The sequence below is a fragment of the Physcomitrium patens genome, chromosome 2 (assembly GCF_059467195.1).
Source record: "Physcomitrium patens ecotype Gransden chromosome 2, ASM5946719v1, whole genome shotgun sequence".
Classification (NCBI taxonomy): domain Eukaryota; kingdom Viridiplantae; phylum Streptophyta; class Bryopsida; order Funariales; family Funariaceae; genus Physcomitrium; species Physcomitrium patens.
The window spans coordinates 20035676-20050095 of NC_143411.1; the positions used below are offsets into that span (position 1 = coordinate 20035676).

The 14420-nt window shown below is 33.8% G+C and overlaps 2 protein-coding genes across 10 annotated transcripts; one reads left to right on the top strand and one right to left on the bottom strand.

Annotated features, from left to right (window-relative positions):
- The first annotated feature begins 1188 nt into the window (after positions 1-1188).
- On the top strand, positions 1189-2812 carry LOC112279111 (uncharacterized). 9 transcript variants are annotated; one of them, XM_073529906.2, is made up of 3 exons: positions 1189-1629; positions 1871-2190; positions 2296-2812. In XM_073529906.2, the coding sequence occupies exons 1-2, from the start codon at positions 1312-1314 to the stop codon at positions 1880-1882; spliced, it is 330 nt and encodes a 109-aa protein (XP_073386007.1). In that variant the 5' UTR covers positions 1189-1311; the 3' UTR covers positions 1883-2190; positions 2296-2812. The 9 variants fall into 9 exon arrangements, with proteins under 9 accessions (XP_073386007.1, XP_073386001.1, XP_073385999.1 ...); XM_073529900.2 differs by having other exon boundaries at positions 1871-2169; XM_073529898.2 differs by having other exon boundaries at positions 1194-1649.
- Positions 2813-5327: 2515 nt separating this feature from the next.
- LOC112279110 (uncharacterized) lies at positions 5328-6269 on the bottom strand. Its single transcript, XM_024513237.3, has 2 exons — positions 6194-6269; positions 5328-5876 (listed from the first exon to the last, which is right to left on the bottom strand). The coding sequence occupies exon 2, from the start codon at positions 5807-5809 to the stop codon at positions 5561-5563; it is 249 nt and encodes an 82-aa protein (XP_024369005.1). The 5' UTR covers positions 5810-5876; positions 6194-6269; the 3' UTR covers positions 5328-5560.
- Between the last annotated feature and the right edge of the window lie 8151 nt (positions 6270-14420).

Here is a 14420-nt window from a genome sequence, read left to right on the forward strand (position 1 = left end):
AAAATATAAGATAATATGCTAGAAAGAGTTGGTTTAAGTTTGAATTAAAAAATATTTCGTTTTCCTTACTTGTTTAATTATGTTGGTTACACAAATAGTTGTCAGAAAGAAAGAAATATAAAATCAAAATAAAATTAAACTCCAATATATATATATATTACATCAAAAAAAATATTACACCAAAAAAAAAACTTGACTTTGTATGTAATAGCTATATATATATATATATATATATATAGCTGTAAATTATCCTTATTAGAAAAAACAATATCATGAGTGCATAGTCTTGGATTTTTAAAACTCAAATGTTAAGAACAAAATTGCAAAAATTGTGTTAATTTTGTATATACAAGAACACACAAAACAAAGTTAATTTTTGACAAAAACCTTGGTAAAGATTTTTATTTTTATTTTTAAAAAGACCTTTCCTTATTGAAGCCTGTTTTTTTTATTGAGAGAAGACTTCTTACTACAAACCTAGCATAATTTGGTTTAAGGCTCTTTCTTGTTGTAGTTGTCGAATTATTCACTTGGAATGAAAGTCAATGAAGAGAAAAATAAAGTTTAAACCCAAATACAGAAAATCTGCTAAAAACTGGTGTTTCTATGAAGAAAGATTAGCAGAGACATCTAGGTAGGAATATATTACAAGAAGCCATAGAACTCCATTGCCTCTAACCCTATTATTCAACCCACTCTTCGAAGAAATTTCAACACTGGAGTTTACAAATACCAAACTATGCCAAGCACTTCCAGCTTGACTCAGTCCAAAAGGGGCCTAATGGGTGAAGAAGTCACCCACATCGTCTTTACAAAAAAGCAACCTCGTTAAGAGAACATTGGTATGCAGTCAATAAGAATGCAGAAAGAAATTGGCAGCTCGTCTCTACTCACACACAAGAACTGTGCAGTAAGTTAGAAAATTAGCGCAGTTTGTGTCTGTGTTTTCTCTTCTTTTAATTTGCTCTTGCTGGAACAGTGGAATTGTAAAAACCCCCAACGCTAGAAATTAGGGCAAGGATTTTGCTTTCAATCCTGGCTTTCAATTCTTCCCCAAAGGATTCGTGTTCTGGCGTAGATCGGTGCTCTGGGATGTTCCGTGCTTTATTGTCAGCTTCGCAATCGAGCACTGGCAATCCCAATCGTCGATTGGCTCGTCCTCTGACATCCCTTTACGCCGGGGTAACAATAGAGGGTGGAGTATGATTCCGGGAATACAATGTCCGCTACCGTGAAGGTGATTTTGGAACTCAGGGAGCCACGCAAACTTTGAGATGTCGCGCTTTTGGAAACGACAATCTAATTATAGACATGATAATCTGTTGGGTCTTGGTGGAAGATACCTCTCGTCACAGTTTCAAAATGTCCGAGCTTCGGTGTAGAACTGAACTGCCCGACCGCGGGAATCTGGCAAACTCTAGGTTATTGCACGACCACCGAGATGTGGACTCACCTACAAAATCAATTTTTTCGACTTTGGCGCTCCGTCTCCTGAGCATCAACTATAAGAAATCCTATGTGCTCCTCTTTTACAGCCTGTGGTCCAATTTGCAGCTTGAGGGAGCGTCCAAATCCGTGCCCCGGAAGCACCTCCAGGCAGGCCAGCTTGCTCGTTCAACATCTCATCGTGTACTTTACCCTTCCCTGCGGTACTGTTCATTTGACAGTCTGAACTCTCTTCACTCGCGCGAAAATTCTAGCTGGGAATATATTGTGTGCGAGATGCAGCGGAACTTTGGTCCGGTTTCCATTTGCGAAGTGATTTGGATGCACAGGAGCCGCACTATGGTTTCTTTCAAGAGGATGCGATGCTTGAGAAGAATGTCTGTCTGAGTGTCTTAGAGTTCGTCGTTTGTTGCGAATTTCACAGATTTACAGTTAGCTTTTGAGGACCGAGTTGGGATTGCGGGGACGAGAGGCTGGTTCAGATTCGGAAGCTTGAAGCAGCTATGGCGATTTTGAGTGGTCCGATCCTTGTGGCGCTAGCTGTGACCTGGCCCGGTAGATACATGAGTTGGGCGATGCTTGCGCCATGGCTGGATGTTTTGGAGCGTAGGGCTGCGGCAACAGCGAATCCTGTACTTCGAGCAACCATCGCCCTGTGCGGATTCCTGGTTCTGCTGTGTGTTCAAGGCCCTTGGGTGGGCTAAGTTTACGCTGCGCTTGCAGGTGCCGTGACTGTCTTCCCAGGTCTTCAAAAATCTCTTAACCCGTCACTTGTGACGTTTGTTGCATACTACTCTGCACTTCTACTCTCAACATTTGCAAATGGTCTGAGGTTTTCTTCTTGTGCAGAGTGTAGAGATTTGAGAGATGCCGGCTCATGCGCCCCATGAAATGCCGTGTGTACCCAGCAGATTGGAAGGTAATCCAAGTATTGTTTCTATATATCCTTTCCGACCACGACACGACGCAAAACACCGCAAATCGATGCGCGCAGCCACCGCTGACCGAAGCGCATCGGTGTTTTTTCCACAGTCGTTAGTCCAGACACGACGTTTAGGTTTTTGCTACGGCTCTTGGCTGTGAATCTTCAAGCAACGAAAGAGGATCTATTTTCCTCTATTCTTTTTTGTATTATTACTGCAACAGTTTTCTTTTCACTCTGCTCATGCTCTTCTACTATTCATCTGTTATGATGTATTGGAGCATGTTGCAATTTAGGGGAAACATGTACACGAGGATGTTGTGATAAATTTGTAATCTGGGGGCAAGGCGGTTTTGAGTAACGTAGCTTGGATTTGGAAATCAGTGATTTTCAAGTATTGCTGAACTTCTCCTATTGCAAAATGAAAGATTGTTTGTGTGTGTACTCTTTAGTTTTATCAAATGGTCTTGTTTAGTGCAATGTTTCTGTAATTTGTTTGTGAGTTTCACTCCAAAATATTCATCTAATTTCAAGAGAAGGAGTGTCACACACTGGCGATAATTTTGTTATCCATTATATCTTTTTTCAGATTTGAAAAACTCAAATGTTTCAGTTGTAAATAACTACAACTTTTTCATTATACAGGGAGAAATGTAGAGATCTCAGTTGAAAGTGGTTAAATTTTATTTTCTTTTCTTATTATGTAAATCTTATAGGTCTTGATTTTTAACTTTTTACAATTATTACTTATTTAGTATGTCAGCTTTAATAATAGAAATTTAATACCTATCAAATTACTTAGCACATTTTAAACTATGGATTTCTTTAAATTTTTTACATAACTAAATATATCTTAAAATACATCATAAATATAAAAAAGAAATTCTAAATCAAAATTGTTTTTTTTTTCAAACTTGCAACTTCAATGAATATTGCAAACATAATTTAGTTTATACACTAGAAGGAGAGATTCTCATTATTAATGGTGCTAGATGGAGAAATGTGGGTTGGAAATTAACAGAGGAGTTGGTTCTCATGCATGTGTTCTATAATCTTTTACTCAACTTCTTGGCTATATCACTTTGTAGCAATTGTCCTCCATGACATAAAAATCATTGTCATTGGTAGTAATTCAAATGTTTGATATGAATTTAAGAATATGGAATATGAGAGTGAGCTTTGGATTGAAATATGTAGTCCATACTATATTGACAAGTTGTACAATATTTGGAGATCCATGATTGTCACATCACCTTGAACTTTAAATAACAATACTAGCTTCAACATTACCTTTACAATTCATCAAAAACTATATTTGAACACCATTACATTGACCATGTTTTTCTGCACTAACCCAACTATGTTCTAATCAATCTTGCCAACTAAGCACTGTGTTTTTAATTGACTCCACCATTGTACAATTGTTGTGTATCATAAGCCTCTTAAAAAGGCTTATATTACTTTGCTTGAAGTTTCACTACAAATTTATACAACCAAAAACTATGTTGAAATCAAGATATTTGCAAATTTTGATTTCACAGGTATGATAGAGCTTGGACAAGACCACTCTACATGAAAGTTTTGAATCTAAAACTTGCATTAGTGATTTTGAATATGAAGTGTGGATAATTTTGGCATGGGATATTAGGCAATGAGATGTGGACGGGGTTTTTTGAGATGGAGAGGGCATCAAGCTTTGGTTTGCAGATTATAGACAAGCCAATTGAAGCACTAATATTAGGCTTGTGGACTAAAATCCTAGTTTGTAAAAGTAGACACTAGCACCACCTTGGTTTGCTGCTAGGTGTCGTGAGAGCAACCCAAGAGTGAAGTGTGGTCCGCGGGCGCCTCAGAGAAGCCCGCAGTGCTGTTTCTTCATGACTTTTTGATAGATGGGACTTTTGGCTGGAACATGCAAATTGAATTTTTTACAAAGGAATCTAATGCTTTTATTCCCAATTTGGTGTTCTTTGATGGATTGTCGTTGACTTTAACGGAGAAGACGGAGGCATTTCAAGCAGATTGCATGGTTAAGATGATTCACACTTAAGAGGTTTACAATGAGGTGAGTATGTGTGCACAAATGTTTATACTCACCTCATTGTAAAAACCCCTCCGAGATATGTAGCGTCTTTATGAAGAACTCCCAACAATTGGATCCTAGTAAGTCAGCTGGTTACAAAATCTGAGCCAGCTACCCAACAATTGTGTGTATAGACACACATGCACCACAAACAGAACGTAAAAAGGTCAGAGTTTGAGCTTGGTGCCTGTTTTGCGAAATGGGATAATCCCCCTTAGATTAGAAACCCACGAATGAAATATGTGGAAAACCCTAGACAAAAATACTTTCACACTTAAAAGCGAGCATCATGCTTGTTTTAATGCAATAGATCTTGCGAGCTATGTTGGAATCAATCACTCGGATATACAAGAAACAGCATGGAAAACCATTCGCATCGGAAAGGTTTGTGTGCATATCTCGAATTCATTGCCTTAGAAGCAGCGACTTGAGCAGCCTTTAGCGTCTCCTCCTACGCAACCCTTCTCATGCCCAACTCCGGTATTGAGGAAATCTCTGTCTAGGTTCCGGATTTAGATCTGTTTCTTCACATCTTCTGTAAGATGAATGGTGAAGACGCGTGGAATCGAAGTTTCAAGATTGTGGTTTGTACTCTTCACACTTTGGAAGCGTGTCGAGATGTAGCCCCATTTCTTCACCGTGAGATCGTTGCACAAGAGTAAAGGCCGTGCCGATCCATTGGCAAACTGTTGCAAGGATCATTATCAAGGAGAAAGTCTGACAGTGACAGTACTCACTGTTAAGGCGTGGAATATATCGTCGCAAATGTAACGGCAGCACAATTCGATACATGGAAAATTATCTCCCTTTCCTGGTCACTCTTACATGTCCAGCATGTCCTTTGTGGCATAGAACTATGCTCCAAGCAGAAATGGGTGGTCAGAAAGGTTTTTAACTTTCAGTGAAAACTTAAGAAGTGTACATATTTTCCTCCTGCTGAACTTCAAGAGCAGGATTTTAACTACAATATACACACAGGAGCTGCTCTACGCCGCAGCATAAAAAGCACACCGAACTCGCCATGCCGAGCACTGACAACTATGTTGCACCTAGATTCCGATTTGTTACCAGATATGTACACCACCCCTCGCAAACAAGCCCATCGGTATTTACTCGCCAGTGCCGGTGCCAGTCACACCCTTGTCAGCACCCTCGTTCCCACCGAAGACGGGACCGCCGAGACCAGCGGCCGCATTGGGCTTGGGAGCACTGTCTACAGCAAACTGATTGGGGATGCCCTTGTCGTCGTCAGTGGAATCGTTCTTGTGCTGTGTGGCATGTGTTTCTGCGACTGGCCCGCTGCTGTAAGTTGTGTCGGTGAAACTCCCTGGGGGATTCGCACCTTGCGCTCCAGACATCTTGATTGTAACGTGAACTCTTCGTAAACCTAACTTCTGAAAATTTCGAGTCTCTGGAATTCCAACTCTGAACAACAATATTACCCTTGAACATGTGAGGATTCAGCTATACCCACTGGCAGTTTCATGTCAGATGCATCGTCAACAACGAAACATAGTCGCATGTACAACCCGCGCTTATCCTTCCGGCTAGAAGAGCAAACTCGAAAAAGAATTGAAATGACCAGATTTACAATCAGTGGGATCGACCAGTTGATCCACATGCCCTACTTCACTATCACCTTCCTCATCCGAACCATAAGTTGTGACCAATACTACACAAACAAAGCAAATACACAAGTAATGAAACCACTTTTGAAAGACACCATTTGCCGAACAACATACCTTGATGATCTGAATGAAATGGAGTTGAGCCAAGAAGGGGTTTGTAACAAGAGAGAAGAGCGAAGAAATTTGTAAAACGAAGCTGCTTTGTGTACAGTCTGCCATTTGCCAACATCTAAATAACAAGTATCATGTATTTCCCACGTTCCGCTCCATGCAAACTGCTTCGCTGGCGTGCGTTTACACCGACGCCTCACGTCGTTCTAATCACAAACTGCATTGGTGGCGCAGTTTAATGCCGACAACTCACCTTTTCTCTTCATCTGCTGCACAGAAAACGATAAACCCGAGTCAGTCTAGGACTGAAACCCGAGGCGCACAAGATTTTTATTTTTATTTTTATTTTTTTATTTTTATCGGTATGGGTTTCAGGATGCGGCCAATTGTCACCGATTTTTATAGAAGAATGCTGCAGAGATCGCGTCACCAAGATAGAGAGGCATTTTCCACTGTGTTGTCAGCAGGGTTCCATTGCGGGGTGTCTACAAAAGAGTGATGGGACCTAGATACATGCAGACAACTCGGGCATTAGAGAATGGGTGGGTGAAATTTTAAAAATAATTTATCAGAAAGATTGAGATATCAATATAAAGTGCCACAATAAATTGCTGAAAAATAAAGTTTTCTTTGTAGACAAGAAAAAGGTGGAGTATATTGTTTTGAGAATGTTACACGAAGGTATAAATGGTGAGCCAGAAAGTCATATGTTTTTATCAAAATTTACTTTCAAAGGTTGTTTTATATCATAATGTGGTAGAAAACAAATTTGAAGTAGATAAGAACAAAAGTTTTAAAAATTACCTTTTATATTTTTTTAACAATTCTATAGCTTGCAAAGTCTTGTTAGGTCATTTAATCCATTTCAAGAATGATTTCTTAGTAATTCAATTAGTATCTTCCAAAAAATACTTATCCTTCAATGCATTTAAAAACACCTCCCATGAACTTCTAAACTGCCCCTTAATAGACCTTATATGCTCCTTTATCTCTAATACCATAGCAAGTTCAAATAAAAGAATCATCTTCTCTTCAAAAACATGATTCAATTCTATTTTTTACACATAACATCTTAAATATTTGGAAATATCCCTCCCATCAAATTGGTCAATCTTGTTAACCACCACTTGCAATGTTTTAATTGCCAAAGCTTCTTTGTGATCATTGCCTTGTTACTGTTGTATAAATAATGTAAATACTTGAAATTTTTTGTAGTATTTGGATCACAATATATATTTTGTTCACCAATAGAAAATCCACTTGAAGCTCCACCCAAAACTCCATCAAAAATTCTACATTCAATCTTCTTGCTTTCTTGTGCCATTAATTTTAAATAACTATAAATTCAATCTAATACCTTCTACCTCAAACTTTTACATTGGATTCACCACTTATGTTGTATCGTGTGTCGTCCTGTTTGAGAATGTACCAAGATCTAGCTATAGAAGATAAGGTTGTATTTTACAAGTATCTAAAAATTCTAATAAGTTTTATCCTTATAAGAAGAATGCAATTTGAATTTTAATTCAAAAGTGCTCAAAAACACTCTTCTTAGTAATTTCAATCATACATAAACTCCAATTGTCTTATTACTTTCATAGTTAGGCAATTTTGATTTTTCTTTGCAAGCCCTAATCTTAATCAACAAGATTTAGTAAGCTATAGTTCTTAATCTAAACATCCACTTAGAGAAAATTTTTGCATACAAATGCCACTATAAGTCTTCTATGTATTCAAAAGAATTTATTTCAATCCAACTTACAAATCATGAAAAAATGCCCAAAAACCACATTGATTTTACTTAGCCACAAACTTGAAAGTTGATGCAAATGTTCCAGTAGTGATTTCTCCTTCTCTAATTGTAAACTTCAACTCAAAATTGGTATGTAGCTTGATCTTTAAGACTTCTAATATCATGTCAAGTTTCACATTGATCCAATTGATAGATCTTCAGATATCATAGAAATCTTACCTAATCCCAAAGTGCCAACTTTCAATATGTCTATGGAACAAGTTCCAAGCTAGCTCTCCAACCTTAATTGCCAATCTTTGAATGCCCTCATATTTTGTTTGAGGTGGTCATTTTAATTGTTGGAGGTCTGATTTCAACCATGTCTCACAAACAGTCAACCCTTAGATATCAATCTAACCTATCTTAGGGATATTTTAGTCCAACTCTATTTTCAACTTAATCCTAGTATCAATCATGCTAATTATTTACCTCTTCTAACCTGATTTTATCAATTTATGGTCTTTCTAAGGTAATAAAAAAGTCTTTACATCCTAGAAGGTAAAATTACTAGCTAACTTTTAACCTACTAACTATTAAGATAAGAAAATAAACTATGAGGCTTTTATAAAAGCCATGTTTAAATATCTTGAATTACTATGGAACTAAGATAATCACATATGAATTAGAAATTCATTTTTGATTATATTTTCACCATATAGTTGAATTATAATATGACATCAAGGTCATAAAACATTGTAAGTGCTTCTTGATAGAAAGTATTGTGGTGTAATATTTCTTTACTTTCTTATTCCTAATTCTATCTCTTTATATTCCTTCATCAAGTAATACTCTGGAATGGATCTTATGTTTTTTTGTATTTATACCTATAAAGTGTAGCTACTATTTTTATCCAATAATTGTATCCAGAAGTACGGATTGTGCTCCCTTGTTGGATATTACTATGAAAAAATTCTTTCCATTTTTTCTATTGGTCGCTCGGTGAGTCAAGGCACAATATTAGAATTTATAAGTACTAAAGCGCTCATTGATACTAAAGGTGGTATTAATAAAATTTGATAGTATCAATAAATAGATGTTTTTATTTTCTATAATGGTTATTCTAGGCAAATAGAAGGTATGACAATTATACTTCTTAGTAAATGCTATCCAACAGTGCTGGCAATTACATATTATTATTATTATTAAATTCAGTATTAGATATCTTTGTAAGGTGCCACAATGCATTCTAGTGCTAGATCTAGTTGCATTCTCTTCTTTGGTATCAATAGTAGTGCTACAATGAAGAGCTAAGATTGTGTGGCTATAGCAAGGGATATTAATCCTAATCTATTTTTTCTTGTTACTTCTTAATTCAATATGGCTATAAATTTTGCTACTAAACAAGGACGTGGCAAAGGTACCATAGTTGACTAATGGCACACTTTGATTAATTAGTTGATTTTGTGGCATCAAAGGCAAGGATATTGAAGGATCTATTAACTACAAGTTCTCAATATGGTCAAGCCTTAATAGTAACCAACTTTCCAACTGAATACATAAATCAAAGCAATGCAGTTTGTTCGATGGATGTTATAATTTATGTTAGCTAGCCATGGATATTCACAACCAAGTTCCTCTTTTGGAACACATCAAGAAGATATAGGATTGTTTTTAAATGCCATTAAAGATATGTTGAAGTTACGTATAATTGCAATGATCTTATGATAAAGAAGAGACTCTAGACTAGCTGATTTGGTGTTTAGGAAGAAAGTACATATATGTCACTTGTTGTTGCATCTCAATGTCGAAGTAGAGGTTGTATAGTTTAGACTTTCTTCTAATTGTCAACTGCCACTATTTTGTAGCAAGGTCATCAAGGAGGAGTTGATTTTCTTCTATCAGCCATGATTATGGCCATAAGTAGTCAACTACCTATGTAGTAGTATTTCATTAATTTTTACAAGGAAATTAATATATGCTAAAGAAGTAATAAGCTTGTATCAGCAACAATGGTTAAAGATGATAGTGGAAGATGAACTCCAAGGTCATACTATTAATATTGGTTGTTAAGTCAAAATATGGAAAGCAGTTGCATGGAAAGCAATTTGATCTTACAATAGATTTGCGGCTATAGATATGAATCGTAGAAGCCTTAAAAATTTGTGTGATTGAAAAAAATTTACCAAGAATGGAGGTCACTTAGGATTCATCAAGTAGTATAATGGTGGTGCTGGATTGAAATTTTGTCACAACTAATTATGATGGATGGAGGCTTTGAGTTACTCTAAATATTTTAGCATTATTTAAGAAAGCATATTAGTAATTCAAGCAACATCCTTTACTAGTGGTGACTCTAAGCTGTGGAAGTACAATGGTAGAGGAGTAAGCTTGTCATATTGAGGCTCGGTAATCTTTGAGCTAGAATCACTTCTGTAAAGGTAGACGAAGGTAGTGCTACTAGGTAGAGAAGCTTGCTTCAAAACCAATTGATGGCCACATCTTTAATCTTCTCCATAAGAATTCAAAAAAGATTAATTAGGTTGATGAATTATTGCCAAATCAATTCTAGTAATAGTAGATAAATTAAGATTAGGTTTAATAAGGTTAATTAGATGAATAATTAAATTGGATAAAATTATTTTAAGATGAATTCTTAAACCTAAATGAAATATGTGGATGAATTATTATTTAAGGATGATTTCTTATTAATAGATAAATTTTGACTTAAATAAAATAATAATAATAATAATAATATAAAATAATTATATATATTAAAAATAAAATAAATATAAATATAAATATAAAATTAAGAAAAAATTAATAATAATTAATAATAATTATGGAATTAAATTGTTGGATGATTTAATATGATAAAGATAAATTAGTTGTAGGATTTTGGCTTAATTACTTAGATTGAATAAGTAGAATAAAGAGTGATTTGATTAAAATTTAATTAATAGCTATAACTAGTAAAATTCATAAGATTAACTCACTCCTTGTAAATTAGAATAAACTTCCAACTAATGAAGATTTATTTCAGCTCTTAGCCTTGATCACTACACTAGAGGTCATTAGGCCAAAGCCACAACAAAGACTTTGGTGAAGATGGAGGACTTGATAGATCCAATAATTGTTCTTTTTGACCATAGATGTGAAATTAATATTATATCAAAAGAAATTTACAAATGCAGAAGGTAGTCTATTGACATTAAATATGGTTGAATGATTTGGATAGCAAATAATTTACAGAGAGACCTCTAAGGTGCTTGTTCTAATATAAAGGTGAAAATTAGAGATGTAACTATTCAACAAATTTTTTTAATTTAAGATATTACTTCATATGTAGTGATTCTTGAACAACTATATATTATAATTGTAAAACACAAACTAAGGTGTTAGATGATGGATTTGCATGTGCATATATTAAAAGCTTGGATGGCAAGCAAGCAGTATAATTTCTAACTATACTTACTAATTATGAGCATAATTGAGATTATCTTCAAAGTAGTCCATTACCAGGGATTAATAAAGAATTTAAGGATTTTTACAGAGTACCACTATAGAATAGGAATGTAGTCATACATAAAAAGAGGTATTTTCACATAGAAAAGAAAGTAATTTTGTATATGTATTGTAAAATTATCTAGAATAGATTTGCTATATATACATGATTTAATGACTTATGAAAATAAAAATTAAAAGATGTAATTTTTTTTAAAAAAAAAAAGACTTAAAAAGAATGGGTGTACTTGATAAAGATGATAAGATAGCAAGTATATATATGGAGATAGATTTAAAATATTTCTTGAAAGAACTTACAAAATTTAGAGAAGAAGATGAACATCAAGTAGTACAAATATATTCAAGAGAATTCTACTCAACTATACATGCATTTTAAGATTATGAAGTTAATTAAGACCGAGTAAAAGACTATGGAGAGAAAAATAAAGTATGTAGCTATATTGTAATTGTCATTTTACTTATTCTACAAATTCCTTTCAGTATTAACCTGTATAGGAGGATTCGAACGCATGGAAAGACTAAGTACATGAGTTCTATTTCTTAGGATCACACAATTAATCGTATTCTGAATCACTGAAATCACTAAAGAATACTACAATGCTTTCCACTTCCTAATAGTACTCTGCAATCATTGATAACAACAAAACACAATTCTCGTACTGTCTTAAAAGACCACTCCAAATACATAAATTCCATCCAACACCAAAAATAACAAACTTCCACTCCAAAAAATTTGTCTTCACACAATTTTTATAAGCACAGACTTTTTCTGTCGAAAGACACACAACTCTCAATAAACAATAATCATAATCTTCCATCCATTAACGATCTCCTACAGAATTTGATAACATACTTCCAATATCTTCTCACAATAATCCAACTACATAGTACTCCAATTACATAATGAATAATTCATAAATCAATCTCTGATTTATTCCACAAATTTACTTCATAATATTCAAAAACTATCCATTACTCTTCAACAATAAAGAAACAAAGAGGTAGCACCAAGCTTACCCTGGTTTATGACTATCACAATCTGGGCCTCAAACTAACTTCTATAACTCCTATATACTTACTCCCTATTCCCAGATTCTAACTGTAATCTTATAATTAATTACTTTTAATAATTAAGTTAACCATCCGTTCTCCTGAAATGACTATTCTATGGACTATTAGTCTATTTTACCAATATCTTATAAAAACGAACTAATATCTATTCTACATATACCATTGCCTAGTAACTACAATCTTGAAGTTGAACAAGCTTCAAAAGAAAAGAATTTAAGAAATTCGAAATGAATGGGCTACAAGTTTATTGAAATTACACTCAAAAAACTCAAAATAGGATTTATAAATTTTCTTTTACCTATTGAAGTAGATCAATTTAGAAACATGTTAAATAGACTTGGAAAGGCTTTTGCTTTTGAATCTTTAGAAATTTGGTGTATACACCTAAGTGTTATAGCACCAATCATTATTTTAATAATTTTATATACTTTTAAGGATTTAATGCCAATTTCAGTACTTTGAGCACATCTATCCAAACTTATGGAACTTTTGAAAAAAAAGATATAAATAAAGATCTTAGAACCATCATTTGCACCATATTCCGATTCTTGGTTCATAATACCAAAGAAGAATGGAACACTATGGTTTATTTAGAATATGCAACTTAGTAAATTAAGTGACTATTAGAAATACAATGATTAGATCAATTATTAGAAAATTTGCTAATGCATTTGTAGATAGAGCCATTTATTCTATTGGAGATTTTTATTCTAGATATGATCCATTTCAACTAGCTAAAGGAAGCAAAGATATTACTTCTATGAGAACACCCGTAGGATTGATAAAGATGTATACATTACCACATGGTGCAACAACTCAATTGCTCACATAATGAATGGGATGAATAAGGTTAATTGAAATTTTATTTTAAAAAAGACTATGCCTTTTTTGGATGATTTCTAATAAAAGGTGTATAGAAAAAGAGAAAAATAAAATAATAGATTAAAGAGGTGCCGTAAATTTGTATCTAATTATATTTTAGATTGAAATAAGATTTTATCATGGCTTGAGAAAATTTACTTAACATTATCAGGAGTTAAATCTACTTTTGGAATTTAAGAGATTGTTATTATGGGACATTTATATAAATGATTTGGTTGCAAGCAAGACCTCAATAAAGTAGATGCTATACAATGGATGAAAGAAGTTTTTAATATACAAACAAAGATTTAGAGATTTTCAAGAGCTTGCATATTTTATTGTAAGTGGATTCTTTATTATGCATATGTAGTATTTTTTTATAATTTTTTATATAAAAAAATTAAAATGGAAAAAAAAGAATACATAAGCAATTTAAAATTTTAGATAGATTTCTATTGAAAGATGTAGTTTGTAGATATAGATGTGTTAAAAAGATTATAATTGATTGTAGAAAATTGGATGCACAAGAAGCAAGAGAGTTTTTTGAAGGATGCAAAATTAAGCTTATACTTATAATGACATATAATCCTAAAATTAATGCCAAAAATAAGAAAGGTCATCTTTCAATAGTTAAAGTCATTATTAAAGTCTACAAAGGAAGAATAAAAAAATTGCCAAGATTATTACCATTTATTCTATAAGTTGATTGTACTACTCATAGTTTAATAATTAGATATATGCCAAAAAAATTAATACAAGGACAAAAACTTATTATGCCAATTGAAGAACAAATATTCACTTAGAGTGTTTTACCTTGGCAAGAAAATATGTCTAAAGAAGAATTTTTTGTATTTTGAATTCATCAACTAGAGAGGAGATCTAAAGATATAGAAAAAACAATTGTGATGTTAAAAGAAATAGACTTGAAGGTGAATAGATTTAATAGGTGAAGGTATTGGAAAATACATTGATTTTTGTACAAATAAAGAAGAAAAAATGGATCATGAAAAAGACAATGTTGAAGTAGTAGTATGATACCAACCT